General features: G+C 37.3%; 1 protein-coding gene and 2 non-coding genes across 4 annotated transcripts in view; 2 read left to right on the top strand and 1 right to left on the bottom strand.

The window, feature by feature from the left end:
* Window positions 1-4,872: 4,872 nt before the first annotated feature.
* Window positions 4,873-22,661, bottom strand: part of LOC106963638 (solute carrier family 23 member 2) — a 38,356-nt gene continuing 20,567 nt past the window's right edge. For both annotated transcript variants that reach the window (XM_015058661.1, XM_015058662.1), the window contains 5 exons: window positions 18,183-18,436; window positions 15,787-15,951; window positions 12,999-13,107; window positions 5,371-5,466; window positions 4,873-5,291 (listed from right to left, as the gene is read on the bottom strand). In XM_015058661.1, the coding sequence (XP_014914147.1) occupies window positions 5,107-5,291; window positions 5,371-5,466; window positions 12,999-13,107; window positions 15,787-15,951; window positions 18,183-18,436 (809 nt within the window). In that variant the 3' untranslated portion in view covers window positions 4,873-5,106. The remainder of the gene's footprint in view (window positions 5,292-5,370; window positions 5,467-12,998; window positions 13,108-15,786; window positions 15,952-18,182; window positions 18,437-22,661) is intronic.
* trnal-aag (transfer RNA leucine (anticodon AAG)) lies at window positions 22,023-22,105 on the top strand. Its single transcript has one exon. It is a non-coding gene; the product is annotated as a tRNA-Leu (tRNA).
* trnal-aag (transfer RNA leucine (anticodon AAG)) lies at window positions 22,369-22,451 on the top strand. The gene has a single exon. It is a non-coding gene; the product is annotated as a tRNA-Leu (tRNA).

Below are 22,661 nucleotides of genomic sequence, written 5' to 3'. Positions count from 1 at the left end.
CATGATCTGTGTTTCTGTGTATTTATTTTTAAGGGTTTTCTGTCCTATGAGTCTCTGTTGTCTCTGCGATTTCCCCATTGATTGCTTCCCAGGTGTGTCTAGTTACCTGTTTACCCTCCTTGTGTATTTAAACCCACCTGTTGTCTTTGTCTCTTGTCGCGTCCTTGTCTATGATAGTTCGTCTGCCGGTACAGTTGAACTGTTAAGTCCTGTGTCGGCATTAGCTCTTAATTCAGTTGCTATCGGTGCTGAGCCTCTGTGTTTCTGCTCTGCTGTGCTGCCTGAGATCTGGACTGTTTTTGAGCTACACTCTTCATTAAATTCATCATTTTCTTCTACAACCTGGTTCTTTGCGTCTCTCCTCACCACCACCAACCACTCCACATGACATTTTCCTTCTGATTGTTTGGTCAATTAAATTCAGCTGCTTCTCATGATTTGCTAAAGGGGCAGTATTATGTAGAATCAACTTTTTTGAGCGTTACGTCTTATAATGTTACTCTCTCATGGAAAACATACTTGGAGTGTTGTCTTGACTCTAATGCAAGTTTGAAAAATCATTGAATCTCCTGTGGGAACCATTCGCTGTGTGAATGGTTGAGCCTAGCTCCGCCTTCAATATGGAGCTCCTCCTCTGAACTGCAGTTTCTGGGATTTCAAGCTTTTGCCTCACTAAGCAGACCTCTCCTTCAGCTCCTTCAGACTAGCCAGCAGCATTTGACAAACACCTGGTGGAACTGTTCATCTGCCGAGCTCATTATTCAAGCTTCTTCTCAGTGCAACACTGGTAAAAATGTTGTTAAAGGGTTAATAGAGGAGCCATGTTGTCATGACTTAAGGCGAAGTTTCACAAAGAGCAGGAGTTTCCTAAAGACACAGAGGCCCAGTTTCAAGGTGGTAAATTATGAAGTAAAATTACTTTTAAGTCCATATTTGACATATAGCATTTTCTTTAAAAACTGAAGTGAACATAGTTGCTTGATTATGTTGTAAAATGGCCCAACGTGTCTGGAAAATGCATAAAACTGCCCCTTTAAGAAAAACTTTCTAATGCACTCTTGTTGGGGAGGAAATTTACAATAGCAGGTCATTCAAAATTTTCAAGGAAAATAAAAGAAAAAAAGAGTTGAAAACTTGTAATACTTTCACAGAATAACCAACAAATTTTCTGCATAATCGTTTTCAAACCTTCTTTTGCTTTTTACAGACAAAGCATATTCTTTTTGCCTTTCTTTTTTTTCCTACAAGAAAAAAAAAAATCCAAGACTTTGATCTCAGACTGACTGGCATCTAGAATAAGTCACGTTCCCAAGAGATGATAAAACCCTGGCAGGTAATGTTCCGACAGACTTTCTCTAATACCTCGCGCTCAGAACATTGTGACCAGGGGAGCCTCTTCTCTTAATGAACTCTCGCATATGTCGATACGGCTTAATCCCACGTAAGCATTCGGTGATCCTGTTAGATCTGTGCAAAACAAGCTTTCATTTTTATTCCCTGGAAACAATCTTGTTCCTAGATCGGGCAGACTGTCAGACTTGGCACACACACCCCTCCCCAGGCCACATGGCTTTTACATATGGCACCCAATGTGTGTGACCTCGTTTCACTCCCTGTGTCGCGGCAACTGATGGTGTCGAACAGTCAGCAGCGGTTGTTTTCAGCGCTGTAATTTTTGTGTTTGTTGCTGCTTCTGGTTCACAGATAGTGATAAATCTTGGGAATGTGATAAATAACTTCCCTGCTATCTGCACCACATGTTTGGGTTGACAGCCATCAGTCTGTAGATATATCTAGACCAGGGGTGCCCAAAGTCGGTCCTCCAGGGCCGGCATCCTGCATGTTTTAGTTCTCTCCCTGGTGGTAGCAACAACCTTTTCAGCTTGTCAATGTTCATCTTAGGCCTTCTGTCAGGAACAACTTCCTGGTAACAACACCTGTCTGAACCATCGATCCAGCCCAGTTCACATGACTGATAAACAAACTTTGCAAGAGAGGAAGCAGCCAATCATCAGCTGGCGTTGAGCTTCAAGGAACAGAAAGTCATTGAGGTGTTTCTTGACAACTGTGGATAAACGTGTTAAACCTTCCCAGCAGATGCGACGCCCACGTTTGAACTGGAAGTTATTCATGTTGAGCTTTGAGGTAATATGTTACAATGACCATATTCCTATTTTAATAGCAGTTTATCCTCCTTCCAACAGGCTGCATGAACAATCTTTGGCAGCCCTTCTGGAGATGTAAAGGTTGAAGTAAGGAAGGTTTCACAAAGGATGAATGTATGAAAAGGGTAACGGTTAAGCATAGTGGAGGATCTATGATGCTGCGGTTCCTCTTCCAAACACCCTGGGAACCTTGTTAAAGTGGAATCAAGGATTCTTTCAATTATTGAGTCACTTAAATACAAATATTGTCATTTAAATACAAATAAGGTGGACTCCAGCAATAAACTGTCATTGGGTGTTTCAACATATTGCCAAATCATTGCAGGCAAGGTTCTCCAGAAATCAACCTTCAGCATTTAGATCAGTCTTCTGATCTAAATGCTACAGAAAACTTGAGACAAGTTAAAAAAGAAGAGAGAAAAAGACTTTACCCACTGGATGAGCTTGAGAGAGAAGAGGAATTATTAAATATGCCTCTCTCTGTGTGCTCTAACATTGTGAAATGTCATAGGAGAAAAGTGATGAGCATCAGCGGTAAGTTAGTCTCCTTCATCAACACCTGAGATGTGATGGCAACGGCAGCAACACCAAAAGAAAGTTTAACACTTTTCTGCTTTCTTGTGGCGCATCGCTGGCGTTCGTGTGCACCTCGACATGAAAATTCACAAATTTCAAAATGATTGTCGCTTCTTCGTGCAGAAAACGAATAGAGACGGAGCAACATGTGACTGATCCTTAAGTTCTGTCCTACTGTCACATGTTGCATCTCCTAAATTTGACATTTCGGCCTTCATGAGTAGAATCACAATCTGAATCTTTTCGTCAAAAATGAACTCTAGAGACAGTTGAGAGCTGCCCATTCCTTATACCACAACTTTCTGTATGAATTTCCATAAGGATCAGTGATGAATACGAGACAGAAATCAGAAATGTTTTTTTTAAGTTTCAAAGATTAGTTTTAAAACCTTGATACATAGTTTGTGTAAAGCTGTATTATCCAGGGACTAAACCTCACCTTTAGCTCGAGTGCCTAATCTTAGCATTTACGTTAACCCCCTTAACCTCCTCCGCAGTCATAATCCTGACTGTAACTGATCTAATATTGTTTAAAAAATACTTCAACCTGAGGTATTCAGAGCAAAGACATCAGTGATGAGCAAAACGGCGGCTTTCAGCTCATGGATCAGTAAAGCAGAGTGTACAGTTGGTTCGTTGCATATAATCCCAGCTCAGTTAACTGTAAATGCACCAGTTTTCAGTGTTTTTTGGAGGTTTCAAACAATAATTACAAGTTCCAGTAGCTGTCACTGTTGACATAAAAACCGTCAAGAAAATCATAAAACACTTTTATTTTTGACCCCATTGGGCATAGGTAGAACTAAAAGATCTAAGACTTGTTCTACGTACACAAAAATACTGTCTAAATCAAGCGAGATAACCATAATTATTGCCCATAATTTAGTTGAGGTTAACTTTAACTATGAGAAGCTGTAAGAATATCTTATGATGGTGTATCAGGACCATTGCAGAAAAATCTAGAAAAGAACATTCCAAGTTTGCAAAGTCAAAAATTTGATGGAAAAAAATAAGACTGAAATATGGAAATTTCTGGGTTTGAAATGTGAAAGTTTGCAAAAAAACAAAAACAAAACAAAAATATCAGAAATATCCATGTATTTTCAAAAAAACAAAGATACATTTTTGGCAGAAATTTACTCTCTTTAATCCATCTACAATGCCCCTAATACGCTGTTCTAATGGTCTGTTCCAAACTCATAGACTTCACATATATACAAATTTATTTCAAGCCTTTATTTCTTGTCATTTTGATGATTACGACTTGCAAGTTAAAACCCAAAATTTAGTCTCAGAAAATTAGAAAATTGACCAAAAGTTAAATATTGAAAACTCATAATGTCGCATCCTAATCCGCAGATTAACTCAAAACACCTGCAAAGGTTTACCGAGTCAGAAAGTTGAGTGGAAGGAAGAACTGTGATAGAGAAATGTGCAGCAGCAACAGGGATAAAAAACAATCTTGAGAGGACAGTCGAACAAAATTCATTCAAGAGGATTACGGAGCTTCACAAGGAGTGTATTGAGGATGGAATCAAGATTGTGCACAGATTTAAAAATTCATGCACAAGGAATAACTGTTTAATATATATATATATATATATATATATATATATATATATATATATATATATAACTATATATATATATATAGTTATATCAATATTTTTTATTGATCTGAAGTAACATAAATTGATTCTCATTTTTCATTTATAAGCCACAATTATCACAATAAAAAAAATAAATCTTGAAATATTTCTCTTTAGTATGTGTTGATAAAGTTGATCATCAGGCTCTAAGGACTGTTTCATGGTTTTCCAATGTAAAACACAGTAATGTGATTCCTTACCAAGTTGTGAGCCTTATTACTGTATGCCATTCGATCTTCAAAAGTTATTTATTGAATCTGAACAACTCTTTATTATCACAGTTCAGGAGTATTAGAACAGAAGTTATTAAAAGCAAAGTCGCTTTAAAATGTTGAGCTCTTAAACATTGCCATTAAAATGTAACTTTCACATTAATATACAGTTGTATATGAACTTAAGACACATATTTTTTTTAAATCCTTCCTATTCAGTAAGCTAGTATTAATGATGAGGTAGTAATAATCAGATGAGAAATTGGTTTATTTTGGGAATAACTCACAGATCAATGCAAATGAAGTCAAATACTTTAATTTCTACAACAAAGTCAAACCAAATATTTATTAAAAAAATAGACAACTCACATTTTACTTTATTAGTTCAACATAAAGGTTAGGTCTTATAAAAGCACCATCACCTCACAGTGAGACTCAATGGTAAAAACAACATTTGTGGCTTCATTTAGGATTCTGGGATTAATATTGGAAGTTTCCACTTCTTCATGTTGACGCTCTTTCATTTGAGGTTTTGTAAGTCGGCAGAAATGGTAGATACTGGAAACATTTAAACCTTTTCAGAAAACTGTTACAGAACGGGATGTCGTAGCATGACAAATCAGAGGAATTTAAGCCGTCCTCTTGCACTTTATCCTGCCAGCTCTTGATGCCTCTTTCTTTGTCCGTGCCTAAAAAGAGAAGAATGGGTAAGCTGGCAGCAACAATGAACTTAGTAACAATTTGATGTTTTATATGTTTTTTCTCTACCTGGAATCGTATTATCAAGAAGAAACCCAAAAAATCCACCGATGAACATATGTGTTGTGAACAGCACTGTGATCACCTGGTCCAGCTCTTTTATTCCTTTAGTAGGGAATAAAAAAAGGTTAAGCACCTTTAAAAAGATTGTGGTGTATCTTGAACCGTATAAATGTCAAAGGTCTTGGTCAATTAAGTTTAAGTTTCTGAAACAACAATAATTCCATGAAAAAGTAGAGATTTTTGTTGGCATTTCTTTTTTCACTTATTTAATATGCAGTTTTCAAATGGTAAGCTCATTACAGGAAAACAAACAAACAAACAAACAAACTCCCTTTTATGTTCAAAGTTGAACAGTTTAAGCCCACTCTTCTTTGAACTATTCTTTTAAAGGGACAGTATTATATGAATTTCAGCCATATAGAATAATTTTAAAGCACAATAAAGTAACCATGTTTCCTTCCCTTGTTATAAAAATGCTGCATAAATCAAATATGACTCCAAATAAATTTGACCTCGTAATTTAACACCTATAAATTGGACCAGAAATTAACACAGATATTGCTCTGCTCAGAACATCTGGGAGGTGTTTAAACAGTAGGCTAGTAGCTAGCATGCTAACACTAGCTTGTTTCTTCTCAGTGATGAGTTTCTGGTCAATAATTTGGATCAGGACATGTTCTCTTTGAAGTTCCAATTAATTGTGTGGGAAATATATATATATATATATATATATATATATATATATATATATATATATATATATATATACTGGTGACATTTCTGTCATGTTACACCAGCATCTGATTTATAATCGCATCGTAGCCTACTGAATCGAATCAAATTGTAAAGTGCCTAAGAATTCCCGTCAATAGATTCTGCCCTTGTCACTTTTCAGTGTGACTTGGAAAGTCATTTACATTGATGTATGTAAATACATGTATAATGTATAATACATGTACAGCACATATATGTAAAATTGTACCAGCATATACAATTGTAACATTTAGCTAAATACATTAAACTTAACAAATTTAACAGTCAGTTAGCTAAATTGTTTTAGCTAATTTACTGTTAGCTAAAACAAACAGTAGATCAAGCAGTAAATTAAAATATGTAGACTTAATTATTTCTTTTAAAAATCATTATCACAATCATTCCTCCCTGGAGAAAGAATGGTTCAAATTCAAAATTTATCCAGAACTTCAATTCAAAATGTAAACTTAAGATTGTATCCGTTTTCTTTATTTACCATTAAAGCTCTCATGAGCTAACCATTGAGAGCTAATGAGAAAAACAAAATTTAAGCTGATAGTAGATGAAGATTATGAAAGGGATAAAAAAAATAAACTGTTGGAGGACTGAATGGCTGCTTACTTTCCTGTGAGAACGTGAGCGTACGGGATGGGGATATTTCCTGAGTGGGTGATTAAAGCGTCAAAAAGAAACCAAAACAAAACAAAAAAAGGACATTAAAGAAATCCCACAGCATTTCACTTTATAAATCTGTGTGTCAGTTACTCGGCTGAAAAACTTAACTGATATGTTTTTATTGGAACGGCCTATTCTCAAAAGCTCCTTTTTTTCCAAATCTGGAGGTGCCACAAACAAAATTCCAATTAACCTTTCTAGTATTTGTTCAAGCCTTAATCTTGGAAATGAATGTCTTCATCATTGCCAAGAAAAACTAAATTAAGGTCCAGGAATAAATAAATCCATCAAAAAAGGGGAGAGAAGAATGTTTTTTTCTGAAACTTGGAACAGTCCAGTGGCCACACACTCTTGTTAAAATTCCAGGGTGTAGAGCTTTAAAAAGCTGAGAACGTGATAAGTAATTTCCAAATGTTTTCCAACAATTAATGTTGCATATATACTGTGGCAATTATAATGAAAAACAAATCTCTAAAATAAAAAACAAAAAGTGTGCACACCCGATTGCATACTAACACTAACTCTGTGTAGGAAAATCTTCAGGTTTAATTTCAACATTCACTTTGATCATCATAGATTGTTAGCACATCTCTTCTCCCCAGCTCCCTTCAGAATTTTGACTCTGGTTAGATCATTCCCAAAGTTACAAATTGCTCATCAGCTTTCCAGAAGACACATGTGGATTTTGGCTCTGTAAGCCACATTGAAGGTTCAATGAGCCCAAAACCTTTGATGATAAAACACAAAAGGCTGTGATATGTGGTGTCACAAGTTCATCTATGCAGGCCAAAAAATAATAAAATTAAATTTTGTCTGAAGAAAAAAAACCCACAGAACATGATGTTATCACCACCATGTTCACTGTGGTTTTGGTGTTGTTTGGGCGATACTCACTGGTGTTTGGTGTTACACATATTTTACAATTGTGGTCTAAAATTCCCAGTTTAGAGCATATTCTCCCACATGACTTTGGAATATTTTAGCAAAACTTAGTGTTTAAATAAAAAAAGATATCTGTTTTGTACTTCTTGCTTCAGAAATTTGTAAAATCCTAATATGGTGTGGAATATTTTTTACACCCTTCTTCCAGCTGATAGTTTTGTGGTTATGGCTTCATTGCACTGATGAGTAGGTATCAGCAAAATCATGTTTGGCTTAGCTGAAGTGTTTTTTTTTATTTACCAGATTTACTGTATTTGGCTGGAGGGTTAACCTCAGTAAGAATGAATGCTTACACTGGAAAAAAAAAAGCCTTAGTTTAAAGGTTTCCATACACAAATGCTAAGCCTAGCTAGCATGGCTACCGGTGATGGCAGATAAACAGATTTTCTGTGATGGTAAGTTGTTTCTCTGCCATTAGCACATTGAGATGTATGTGTATGTACAGTGGTTCAGTGACAGCACTAAGACCTTTCTCAGAGCTCTGATTGGTTGTTTTTTGAATGGGAGCGGTACATCTATCCAAAACGGTAACAGGAGCTCTGAGAGGAGGTGGAGGAGCTCCATCTTTTCACAGATTATCTGTGTCATACCATACTGTCACTACATGGTGACAATTTGAAAAAAAATATGTGAGAACCATATTTTTGTCAAAGTTACATAGTGCAGCTTTAAGAAGGTAACATGGCAGGACTGATTGAAGAATGATAGATTCAAGGAAAAAAAAATACATCACCAGAAGACTGAGGTCTTCAAGCATTAAAAATCAGAGACGTCAAGAAGGTCTTCTGGTGGTAAAAGGGAACCCTTTGTTGTCACCAGACCCTTGAGTACTGAATTTCTCAGTCAGTGTTGGCCTTTTATGTGGCATGTTTGACCACCAGCATAAGGGTAAACACAGAGGACTATTGAGTGCGAATGCCAGCATGTTGGATGCCCTGGTTTCATAACTTCCCTCCGGCAATAAACCTCCTAATGTAGTTGTATCGAATTGAATCAAGAACTGAAAACAGCACTGACGTAGTTTTAATCTGAACGCACTCTTGTTTGGTTAACCCAAGACACACACACACACACGCCAGCATGCCCAAGCAAGCTCACACACACACACACACACACACACGCAAACAGGAAATTCTCCTGCCCAGAGAGATGCCAGTCAAAAGTTCATGGTACCTGCTGAGCTTACTGGAACTCACACAGCCGGTAGTTTTAAGAATGTCTGGAACAGGCGACGATTTGTTTACAAAGAGCATCGAGAGGCCTCGATCTTGTTGTGCGGACAAATCAGCTGAGTGTTGAAGCTAGAGAAAGACTCTAGAGAAGGGTGCTTTATTTGATCCGGGCAGATTACAGCCACTGTCATGGGGGCCAGCCAAGAGGATTTGGGAGGTAAGCAGCCTAGACCTGAGAAAACCAGACAAGCCTTTATGTCCAGTGATGACTCTGGATTAGCACTTCCCTTGGAGACACTCGCATCACATGACTTATAGGATCAAAGTCTTATGTCTGCATAGAAGAACTGTTTAATCTTTGGGATTGCTCTTTTGACAATGCCTTCATAGAGGGCCACCACAAATGGTCTCATTAAAACCAGTCGACATAGCATCAAGAGCAGCTAACAGCCTGCGACTGACGTGGTTTTGACGTCTTCAACTCATTGCACATTTTCTCCCCGTCTATTTCAACTGGATTGATGTGTTTTTCTGGCTGAGGCCATATCTATACCCCTGTATAAGTACACAGGGGTATAGATACCGTACGGGTGGGAATTTATCGTATTGTTTATTATTTATCATGATAAATTTCGTATTGTGATAAAAATTTTGATTTATCGTTGTAACAATAAATTCCTATTAATGAAGTTCAAAAAACTGCATGTATTGTTCAGATTATTTCTTTTTTTATGATTTTCTCCACTGTTTATTCAATGAGAGTATCAACAATACTAATAAATATGAAAATATAGTTAAATTAAGTTACAGTGTGCAGATTATGGATATAAATCACCCTTCTTTATATTAATGATGTGCTAAAGAAGCGTATTAAAAATGGGAATTTTTTTCAAGACTAGTATTTGTGGGGGTATGAATGTTGTGTCATGCAGTCACAGTCAAACAGTTGACTAAGAACTGTTTTGTTTATTGTTATCAAAACAGTACCACAAAATAGTGATAAAACCTGAAGGCCATATCACCAACCACAAGACAATTTTTCTTATGTGAACTGAGATTTATGTTAAGTTTCTAAAAACTTAACATAAACACCATAAAGGAAGTTTAAAAAAATGTCTTTTGATGTTTTATTTACAATTCTTGAGCAATTTTACCCCTATGCTTTCACTTTTTGAAAATTCATCTTTGGTCTATGAGGTTTAAGTCTTTAAGGCTTTAAGTCTATGAGGTTGAAAAGTCCATGCCCTAATCTTCAAACCCCCTTTCAATCAGATCTAACTCAATCTTGGTCACTCAAAAACATGGATATGACTTCACTCACAAGAAACATGTAGATTGAATTAAAAAAAAAAATTCTTATTATGTCTTATTATTTACACCCAGTGGCGCAAATGATATTGGGATTAGCTGCACTGAACTAAAAGTGCAACAAAAGACTCATTGACTAGTTCCTACACCTAGAAGTCTACTTTAATTTCCTCCTGATGTTTTGTCTCTTCATCTTTTTGGAGTCTCTGTCTCTCTCTTGCAAAGCAGCAAAGACACTACCCACAGCCACCACCATTTGTGGACACTGGTACACACAAACAACCCAGAGGTACCAGTTAACCTGGACTTAACCCAGATTAGACCCTGGGCATAGGTTACAATGCTCACCTGTCACCTCAACAGTTTAATTCTCGCCTTTGACCCGTTGCACCACTTATGTCATTCTGCTTATGCTTCCACCAGCCCACACATATATGAGTAGCACAGCAGACCAGCTTTACCTACAATTATCTAGTTAGATGGTTAAACGCATTAACAGAAAGGGTCACTAATGTTCCAGAGTATAAAACATCCCCTGTGATCCGCTTTTTATTTCATCTGTCGTCTTCTTTAAGCTTGTATGTTTTTTCTTTCACAGTCTCACCCACAGTGGGCACACCTTGTGGGGGCTAATAAAGCTTGTTCAGTTCATCTGGTTGTGCTGGGAAGCTTGGAAAACAAAACAAAACAAAAAAAAATTCCTCCATACCCAGACCCTAACAAGACACAAGCCAAAGAGTACAAAATCTGAGAGGAATCAAGGATCAAGAGCATAGAAGACACAGCATTGCCCCCAGCAGGCTGAACTGGTCCTTACATGCCAATGGAACCCATCTGATTGGTTTGGCCTGACCGAACAAGCAACAAACTAAATCCATCTACTCCCTCTGTTGAGTCTGACAGCAGTAGAAAAATGATGGAAAAACAACAACATATTTAGATCTGTTCAGGTAAGACAACAGTAAACTCTGTCCTTGTCACTTGGAAATCCAGGCTGAAGGCTAATGATAAACTGTTAGCCATCTGGGGCCTCTGGGATTTGGCAACACCTTCCCTTTAGAAGCTTAGGCTGGCAGAACCGCTCCCATCTTTTCAAGTGTAATCTGAAAGTCGAAACACAATGGGAGAACACTAATATTTTCAGTCATCAGCCTGACAAATGTTATTTTTTTTGGCAAATCAAAGCTATTATCTTTAATTAATCAGATGGTGGTTTCACTTTAGCCAACGACCGTGACTGCTTCAGGATGCATACCAAAGAACACGGGCACCAACAAGGGCTACTTCTCATGGGAGAGCTACACAACAACAACAACAACCAGATACAGTAAATGTCATTCAAGCATAGCAGTCTTGCTGATACTGATAAACCAGTGATGAAAATATGGTAGTTCCTAAATGATAAGCCAGTAAGTTGTTGGCACAATTTGTCAAACAGTCCTTCATCCTGACAAGCTAATACAGCAAGTTATGATCTTACAACCTGTCAATTTAACACAGGTATAGAACACACATGGTTAAATGAGAAAAAAACATTTAAAAAATAAAACGGCGTGCTGGTTGTTACTTTGTTCTGTGAAAGTTTTCTTAGCAAATTTTGTCACATTACAACCAACAAATTGCAATGTATTTTATTATGATTTTAAGCAAAAGTGCAGCAGAAAGTAGGAACATACGCATGGTTTACACATTTTATTGACAAACTAAACTGGTACCCCCCAAATAAAATCCAGTACAACAACTTGTCTCACTACCTGCAATTCTTGCATAAGCATAAAATTGTGCAAATTGAAAGTACCAAAATAAATTTGATAATTGCAACACGGAAATTTCAAAAAAACATGTTTTTCGGTAAAACGTTTTTGTGCTAAGATGAGGAGGTTTTTCAGTTGAACTGAAATAGGTATATTTTGCAAAACTGCAATGGAAACACTTCAACGCACAAAGCAAAGCAACACACAACATGAAAATTAGCAAGACAAGAAGCCACAAAAGGCAAACATTCACTACATTTACTACAGTGCTGCAGTGGGAAGAACTTATTAGGATTCAGCAAAGTTATCCACTTGTGTTCTTATGAACTTTGTCAAATCCTGAAAGGGTTTTATTCTTCCAACATCTTGTAAAAGAAGAAATCAGAACCTACAGGCCTTAATTCATTATTAAAGAAGGAGCCAAAAAGCCCATCATAATTCTGGTGAAGTTGCAGAACTATCCAGCTCAGGGTGGAGAATCTGGTGAAACCAAAGCTAATAGTTGCATCTACCTCCAACCTGGCCTTCATAAAGGAGTCGATAGAAAAAAGACCTTTTGTTTCAAAATAACCACAACTTTCTGTTAGGAATGAGACATTTAGCCAAGAGGTTCATTTGTGAGGAAATCTATGTAGGTTAAATTGATTTTAAGTAGCATATTAGAATATAAAATATATTGCCGAATTATTTGTTGCAAATTTGTAATGCACGACCCCCTAAATCTCAGGTTTTCTGTGTATACACACCAGCACTAAAACAGACTTTTCTCAAATCTCCTCTTTGGTTGGAGTTGTTATAAATAACTGTTGTTTGTGAAATTAAACAAAGTTTTTATGTGGCTGAAAGGAAAAAAAAAAAGAAATAAAAATTTATTTGACTTCCCAGATATCTGGCTACATGTGGACTAGGCATAACATACAAAGGTGTAGGAGATGTGCATAAATGCACTTTATTGGGGGTAATTATTATTTTTTGTTGTAATGTTTTTCAACCTGAAAAGCTTTTAAAAGAGAGTCTATGGTAACTTTACCTGTGTCAATGATGCCTGGATTGGAATGAAACCAGGTAGGAAGCACAAGTCCACTGAAGGTAGAAAAACCAAGGATGAGGAGGTTGCGGGAAGAGTTGAGATCAACATGCTAAAGAGAAGGAGGTGGGAGGAAACAAGCAAGAATCTTTATTTTCCCATGACACAAAATTGTCAGTACTCAACATGAATAGCAGCAGGTTAAGACAAATGCACACGGAAACTTTATATCTGTTCCATCTGCATTGGGCCCTTGTGTGTTTTTCCATTTGCTTAAAAACTGAAATACAATACCAAGGTGTCAGTTCAATGCTAAATCTGAATACTTTGATATTGCAACCAGGCATTGTGTAAATGGTACACTGAACTGCAGCTCCCTCCAGGTTTTGCTACGTATAACTTTGACTCGAGGGAGCTGTAGTCGTTCAATGCAAACAAAACAGTTGTTGGATGAATAAAAAAAGGAGCCAAAACGTATAAAGTTTCAACTATTTTACAAAGACTGATAAAAGAAATTCTTTAAAGGAAAAATACCTCATTGGGGTGGGACTTCAAACACTAATGAGATGGTGAGTCAGTGCTTTGCGAGAGCAAAGTGGAGATTTCTATGTTCTGGGTGTTACTTTCTTGCAAAAGCTTCCCTGGACTCCCTGCTGCTTGTTTTCTTTAACATTTCTTAAAAAGCAGCGTGAGACCTCTATGATCCAGCCAAACAGTTATAGTCTAACGCAAATAAAACCAGCACATAGTTGTTATTTATTATTTGAGCACTCCAATATTTTTCAGTTTCAACAAATGTTCTGCCAGATCTCATATTAACTTGTCTATAGCGGAGAAGGAAAGAGCAACATATAATTAAGCTTGCTATTAAAACTAAAGACCTCAGTTAACACGTTGAAACTTGATAGGAGCCATTTCTGATAGAAAATCTTTCCGAAACCTTTTAACATTTTTTTATGCAACAAATAAAAAGAAGCACACAATTAATTGAGAGGTGGAAGAAAATGCAAAGTTTATAACACTTGGTATTCCAGGTAAAAATCTGTAAACCATGTGGAGCGTATTTACGCTAAGCCCTCCAGATTCAATACTCATGAAGCACATTTTTCTGCCATTAGACCTCTAAGTCTTTTGGTACATCAGTTTTGCACATGTAGTTGACTGGTTTGGGTTTTAGCTAATAAACAGGGACTTGGTGTCAAAAGGTAACTTTTCATTGGGACACACAGAAGTCGCATGTAGGGTATCCCAAGGTTCCAGCTAGCTCAGATTTTAACAAGTCATAACATTAGCTACCATAGCTATGCAGATGATATACAGCTCTACATTACAATGTCATCAAACGACTCCGAACCTGTCCATGTACTGAACAGATCTTTAGAACAAATCAATGTGTGGAGGTGTCTTTGCTTTCTTCAGCTGAACATAAACGAAACATAAATAAAACTGAGACTATTATCTTTGGACCAATAGAGGAATGATCAGCATGCAACTTCAGATTTTGTAGCTAGATACTATCAATCAAGCCTGAAATCAGGGGGATTCTATCACCTGAACAACATTTATAGTCTCCTGACTACCAGTAGTTCATTTTTGTCCTCTGTAGAGGACATTTCTAGACTTGAATATCTCCCACCCCCTGCATTCTACTGAATTAATTCCTTTTGGTATCTGGAGAGGACATTTAGGGCTTTTCAATGATACCACATGTGAAGGGGTGGAACTTTTGTACGTACCTTTTTCTAATTCATAAAAATGGCGTTCATCAGTAATAACACATTTTATGGGAAGAGACAAAGTAAGTGCATAAAACCTTTTATTACCTTACAAAGACTGTGGGATTTAAAAAAAATGGTGATTGGACAACATCTTTTTTTCCTGGTAGTCAGGAGGATAGGATTAAAGGACTAAAGACCCAGCAAGATAAAGAGAAACTCATCCAAGTCTTTATCTTTAGTTGCGCCACATGATCCAGAGTCCTGCTGCTGGCATTCTCACTACAACCAGGAAGATAGAGCACATCGCAAAGTTCTAAAGTTCTAACACTGGCACCTTGTAGCTCAGAGAATAGACTAAAATACTTTCATTAGTTCATAAATCACTGAATGGCTTAGCACCAAAATACATTACAGTCCTGATGTTGTCATGTCAACCTTCCAGAAAACTCAGGTCTTCTGGTTCAAGTCTATTTTGTATCCCCAAAATGAAAAGCGAACTTGGAGAAGCAGTTTCTATACTCCACTAATCTGTAATAAACTTTCAAAAAAATTCAAAACAGATGAAACACTTAGTTCCTTTAAATCAAGGATAAAAATTCACCTGTCTAGAGTTGCCTTTGACTGGAACATTGATCAAAAATATTTGTTGACAATTATTTTTGATGATAGCATTTGACAATTTTAATGTTGCTTGTTTCATAATCAGTAAAAAATTTGTATCATGTAAAGCATTTCAAAATACCTTGTGATATACAAAAACTTGATTTGACTTTACAAAATAGTTGAAGCTCATTCTGATTGGATAGATAGTTATTGTGAACATTGCTTTGAAAAGAGGTGTTCATTTATTGATTCCCAGAGGCAATTCAGGCCTAAATACAAAAATTAATTTTGTAAAAGAAGTTCTTAAAACAAATAAAATTAGGTGGTGGAAAATTATGATTTTTTTTTCTTTAAAAAGTGTTGGTGTTGTATGCATAAATATTTAGCCACCCCCGAGTCAATACAGTGTAGAATCAGCTTGTAAAGCGTCTGTAAAACACAAACAAAAAAAAACAACTTAATGTGTTTACCTGAAGGTTGGATATCCCCACAGCTGCAATCATGCCAAACATGACAAGAAACATTCCTCCAATGACTGGGTCCGGGATGGTGATAAAAACTGCTCCAAACTTCCCAAAGACGCCCAGGGCAATCATCAAAACTCCTGTTGTCTGAAGGACGAGACGGCTGCCAACCTGAGATGAAGCAATGAAAATGAAGATACTTGGCAACCCTGATTATATTTGGAAATGTATGGTTTAAACATTCCTCTTGGTCTGACTTTAATTGTTGAATATTTGGAAGCGTGGCCAGCATGGACTGAACGGCTTTGTTCACTTTCTTCGCTGACTTTGCAAAAACTGCGGCCAAACTATAATTTTGAAACAGTGCAGAAACTCAGCATCACCATTAACAAATTCTACTTCTGTTCGCTGATTGGCCCAGTTGAAATTAATCATGAGAAATCAAGCTCAACTGGAAAAATCCAAGACAAAGTACAGAAAGGTTCTCGACAGTCATTAGATCTCAGCTTAGTGAAATACCATGTTGCACATATGCAACATGGTATTGCATACCTATGTTGCAGTACATGGGCATGCATCCACATATTGTGGCACACACATTAGATGTTTTGGAGCAAAATGCATAATGTTTTGCTCCAATCTCTTTAACAACTGTAGCTGCTTTTCGAATGATGATTTAATTTTGCAATTTGACAATTTCAAAAATAAATTTGCTTAATGTAAATACAACAATTTTAAAAAAACAACTCGTTTTATGATAAAAAGTTTTGGCACTAAGACGAGGTGGATTTTGGTTTTATTGAAAGTGTTGTATTTTCTAGAACTGCACTGGAAATACTTTTTTGCTTCACTCGCGTCACAGATCACATTGGCCTCACCCTGTTTATAGAAAACTTACAATAGCTGAGTTATACTTGACAGGAGATGGATTACCAGCAGATTTGATCGGTGCAGTAGAAGCTCACAACAGACTCACATTCCAACTACCTACTTAGACACGCACTCAACATTTCTATTTCCTTTCCTCATATTTGTTTGGCAGGCCTGAACAGATAACAGTAATGAATTTCCTACCTGTCACATGAGTGAACTCACTGTTTAAGTGTACTGGCTTCAGAAAGCAGGACAGTGTGTCACACAACATGATGTATGCGTGATGAGTGCGCTGGTTTAGGATGTGACCACATGTATCAGGTGAAGCTCTGCTTGCTTTTTTATATTTGAATAAACCAGCGCTACTTCAAAGACAGAAATGAAGACTCTTGTTAAAGTTTCAGTTAGCAGTTAAATTTTACGGTGCCAAATGTACTTTGTGATTCACTCGGCAAGTGTCCAAAAAGCAGGAATGTTGATGTTTCTAAAGGTGATGCGTTCACTAGAGAACAGGTTTCACAAATCAACTGTGCTGTCCGCTTTTAGACATCAGGCCATCCCCTCAACAAAATGAGACAATGTTTCTAATGTATAATTTAAGGAAATTGAACTTAAATTTTATGATGCCAGAAGGTGAGAAGTCTTCAATCAAAAGTAAGTCAGAACCTATTAGGTTTACAGCAGCTTGTTAAAGGGGCGGTATTATGTGTTTTACAGGCACAGTCACTTGATTATGCTACCAAATGGCACTGTAAACTTCAGTTATAAAAATGCTTTATATATATCAAATATTTTACTTGCTAATTTAATGCCTTAAGACTGGGTCTCTGTCACTTTAAAGACTCCTTTTTCTGAAGCTCAGCCTTCAGGAAGTCATTGTGACATTGCTCCTCTATTAACCCTTTAACAATGTTTTTTTCAGCGTTTCACTGAGAAGTAGCTTGTACGCTGAGCTTAACAGATGTGCAGGTGTTTGCTTATTGCTGCTGGCAAGGCTGAAGGAGCTGAGTGGTGGAGTCAGGAGCAGAGGGATCCTCTGTGGTAGCTTGAAGAAGCTCAAGGAAGAAGCTGCACGTCCAAATTGGTGCTAGGTCCAACCAGGTGTTTTGCACAGCAGAATGGTTGCCACGGGACATCAAAGGATTTCTCAAACATGCATGAAAGAATCAAGGCAACACCTTGATGAGGGATGCTTTTGATGAGGGAATAATGTAACATAATTTAAAGCTCAAAATCTTCAGTTTTACACAATACTGCCCCTTTAACATACATTGCCTTGCAGAAGTAATTATAATAGTTGAGGATTTTCCTATTTTGTTACTTAACAACCACAAATTTATAGTACAACACAGTGTATTACATAATTGTGAAGTGAAAGGAAAATTAAACAGGGTGTTCATTTCTTCTTTTTACAAGTCAAATGTGAAAAATATGATCCCTTTCAGTGTAATCATCATTTCAAGTTTTTGGGCATATCTTCATTAGCTTTGCACAACAGTAGGCTGAACTGGCACCCAAGAGCTGTGTACCTTGGTAATTCCAAGTGCAGCGATATTTTGGCTGTAGGAAGTGGTTCCATTCCCAGTTCCCCACAGTGCGGCCAGGATGCAGCCCATGCCCTCAACGGCGATGCCTCGGTTGATGGCATGAATGGGTGGTGGAGGAGCACCAGACAAGCGAGCGCAGGCGTAGTAGTCACCAATGGATTCCATGGTAGATGCCAAAACGCCTGCCATCATTCCCAACACTGAGGACAGGCTTACAGTGGGAATACCCCATTGACCTGTGGATAGAAAACTAATTTATCATTCTTCATTTTCCAAATGGCTGTAAATTTCTCATCATACCATGAGTTTCCGAAACCACACACACACACACACACACACACAAAAAAAAAACCTTGTAAAAGCACACGCAGGGTCACTGCAACCCCGGCAGAACGCACACAGGGTAAAACGCTCATGGTGTCCAATGGACAAATTCTTCAATTTTTTTAGACATACTGAATTGTCATACTAGAATAGAATTAATCAAGTATAGAACGTAATTGGTTGGATGGTTTAATACTAGACTCGGTCATTAATTAAATAATGGGGAAAAAATAACAAAGAGTCATCATCAGACCTTTCATAGTTTCTACTCTTGTATTTCATTTTCCACTTCTCTGGGGGAAAAAAGTTATTTTGGATTTTTTACAAGGAGCATAGAAAAATGGAATCCACATAAAAACCAAATGGAAATGTAGAAAGTAAACAGTTTGCCTCAATTTTACGACAGTTCAGTTATGAAATTTAAAATATAAAGATCATTGCTGTTGGATACCATGGACTGCAGTCCCTTTAATAAACATGATGAAAACCTTGTAAGAACTGGAAGCATGGATGCCATTCATTACACAATATAACAGGCTATCACAGTAAGTTTGTAAAGAATCATCTTTAGGTTTTTTTACACCAAAACTATTGTTCCAACTATAATGAGTAATTGAAGTAACTCTTGACGCTCTGTATGAATGTTTTGTTTTGTTTTACTTTATTTTATTCATACAAGTCTATAACCCACCTTGTGCTTGCCAAAAGAAAAAGTCTTTGCAAAACTTCAGCAGGGATCATTTCTGCTTTAGGAAAGTGTTTTTCTTTCCTAGCATTAAGTATTTTAGAAAACAACACACCACAACATAGCAATTTGAACCTGTATGCTATTGGTGTACATCTCCATTCCTCAAGGGCTGGCTTTCTGCCAGTTCTAGTTGTGACTCTGTTCCAATGTAGCTCATTCAAATGGTTCAACTACCTGCTCAGCATGTCAAAGTTCTGCAGAAGCCTACTGATTACAATGATTTAATTCAGGTATGTTGAACCGGAGATGCAACTAAGACATACAAAACCTTGGAGGACTGACTTTGGACACCGTTGCTCTATGCACTTAAATGTAAAACATCCAACAGATGTTCACAATTTCTTCAAGTGGAGGATTTGACATGGTATTGTCTTTAGATGCACTTGCAGTATGTTAATTCCTCAGATGGATAACAAAGATACTCTGGCTTGTGGGATCCATGGCTTGAAAGCAGATGGTGATTTCTTTGTATTTTTCTGAACTGTGATGCAGTTTGACTTGGTACTGCATCACTTGTAAAGTAGCCTGAAATTCTAATCTATAACATTTTGGAATGTCAAGGTACAAATATAGGATGTTTGCAGGTATCACTTTTATGTCAGACTTGCAGGAATACCAGAAACATGATACAAAGGTTCCGGCTTGGGACTTTTGCAAATGAATTAAAAATGAAATTAATTGCATTAATGGCCAAAAAACCCATTAACATAGTTGACTGTGGGGATATCCCTAATCATAGGTCAACACACAGTGGTAATCATGTCTTTGACAATACAGACTGTTATTGTTGGCAACTAAAATTAGCATAACTTAATACAAAATGATACATGGAGAGTTGTTCTGATGTTCTGCTATGTGAATGCGCTCCTGTTCATGGAAATGCCAGGATTAGTCTCTCTTTGTGAGTCAGGTGAAATAAATTACTGGCTCCAGAAAAGAAAAAAAAAAAATCAAGTAAAGCAGTTGTCAGGACTTGGATGCATGCAGTATTGAGTCAACATATTTTCAACCCGGATAAAAGCACAGTTATCAAATGATTACTGTTTCTAAATTAATCCAGCTCATGTTGAAAATTTTCAATCACAAATTCCAAGTAACTTACTAAAAGTGAATATTGACAGCAATTTGATGAAAACTAATTTAAGTCAACATACTATTTTCAATTAAACACAAATTTGCATTTGCAGTGCAGGGGTTTGTAGTCATAATGCACACCCTAATAATGTGACTTACTTACATGTACCGTGCAGCCATAGCTTCAATTAAATAGTTAAAATGAAAAAATCTCCATGTGTTAGAAAGGATCAGTCAAGGCCCAGAACTAAATTAAATTGGGAATCTGTGGCAACAAAACTGCTTTTCCCCAGATGTTCTACATTTTGTTCAGTGACATTTTTGACAATTCTTCTTTGCAAAATATCTCAAGTTCTGATGCTAGATTGTCTGATGCTAGACCAGGTAATTGAGTGAGCATGCATTCAACTGCTATAGTACACTGACAACTCTGTTTTCCAACATATGCAGATCATTAGGCAAATTTGGGTCCCTTTGGGTGCTTCCTCAAAGGCACATTGACAGTTAGCATGGGAAACAGACCTCTTGCTATTTGTCAAATGACTACTCATCCCACTAAGTCACTACTTCACCCAAAATTGGTAGAAGTATTTAGATACCTACATAGGCTTCTGTACTTGCAAGGAAAGGTTGTTCTACAAAGTATTGACTCAAGGAGGTTAAATGAGAGACACACTTTTCAGCTTTCCTTTTGGGAAACTCCATGCTTTCTTGTCATTTCACTTTACAAATATCTACCACTTTATGTTGGCATATCATGTAAAAACCCCATCACATATCCTAAAACTATGATTATAGGATATGAAAACGTGAACACTTGCTCAGTTAATATATTCTACTCAACAGGAGGTGTGTTGCAGATGCCATGAAATCATAAATTGTGCCTTGTCCTTTGTTCCTGTTCCAATAGTGAATTTAACTTTAGGTGAGATGTGCATTACATTCATTGACTAGACACTGCATATTGTGAAGGACATGGTTTAAAGGGGTGGGGGGAGAACAAGAAACATATACTGAAATCTCATAGCCATGGTTATACGAAATCATTTACAAGACGATGCCCTCGATTTGCACTCAGTTTTGATGCTCGTCAAAGACTGGACGAATGGCAGACTGGCAGAGAAGTTGTAGTATATGTAGGAGAAAGGACCTTTATGCTACCCTAACCTCTGAAACATGAGAACCAAAGTTGCAGTAAAGATTAAGAAAGTAAAGCTAAATATTACATATCTAACCACCCCCTCATCAATCGACAATGAGAGTAAAAAGAAAATACTCTCTTTCAATTCATTTTTTACATGTCAGTAAAATAAGACTTAGTCTTCAATTTACACCCTTGATTAAAGCTGCAGTATGTACAGTAACTTTTAAAAACAATATGTTTTGAAAATAATTGTGAAAAATATCACCATGTTGTGACAGTATGGCTTAAGAAAGGTAATCTGTGAAAAGATCATGCTCCTCCACCTCGTCCTTGTACTGTTATAGCCGTATAAAGAAATGTGCCACTCCTCATCAAAAACAACCAATGAGAGCAAGGAGGAGTGTTGTTAGACACTTTTCCACAATTTTGCTTCTCGCTATGGGCAAATAGTCCATAGTCCTTCTTGAATCGTCGTGTTGTTCGCCCTTCGAGCATACCGCATGCAAAGGCATCTGACACACTGCTCATGGAAGCCAGGATGGCCGAGCGGTCTAAGGCACTGCGTTAAGGTTGCAGTCTCCCATGGAGGTGTGGGTTCAAATCCCACTTCTGACAAAAAACCTTTTCTCACTTGCCTGGACTCCACTCTCAGAGTCGTCGTTTTAACTCGACTCCTGGACATTTTGTGTAAGTAAGTAAGGTGTTGAAATGGAGGACCAATTGACTGACTCTGCTTTTGGTATTAACACATGTAAAGACTGAAATGAACCCAATAGTTAGAGAGAAAATGACACTTTGCAGAGCTCTCAATCAACCAAGCGGTTTTCACGTGTAAGTGGATTCTCAGAGCAAAGACAACATTGACTGATCTGCATGATGTCAGGATGGCCGAGCGGTCTAAGGCGCTGTGTTAAGGTTGCAGTCTCCCATGGAGGCGTGGGTTCGAATCCCACTTCTGACACATTTCCTTGCATTTAAGAAAGTGCATCATGTTAGTGCTGGAAAAAGGTGCAGTTTGAGGCAGAGCAACAGAGTTCATGGACAGGTTTGCCACTAACATTTGTGGGAGATGTTCAGTGGTTCTCCAGAATAAAATCATTCAACCCACACTATGCTAACAACTTTAAAGGGGGCCATGGGTGCAATGCAAGTACACAACCCATAATTGGGC

This window comes from Poecilia latipinna, unplaced genomic scaffold, assembly GCF_001443285.1.
Source record: "Poecilia latipinna isolate Pla-1442-1.1 unplaced genomic scaffold, P_latipinna-1.0 Scaffold1561, whole genome shotgun sequence".
Lineage (NCBI taxonomy): Eukaryota > Metazoa > Chordata > Actinopteri > Cyprinodontiformes > Poeciliidae > Poecilia > Poecilia latipinna.
The sequence above is the reverse complement of the archived record's forward strand: the minus strand, read 5'-3'. Positions and strand labels throughout refer to the sequence as shown.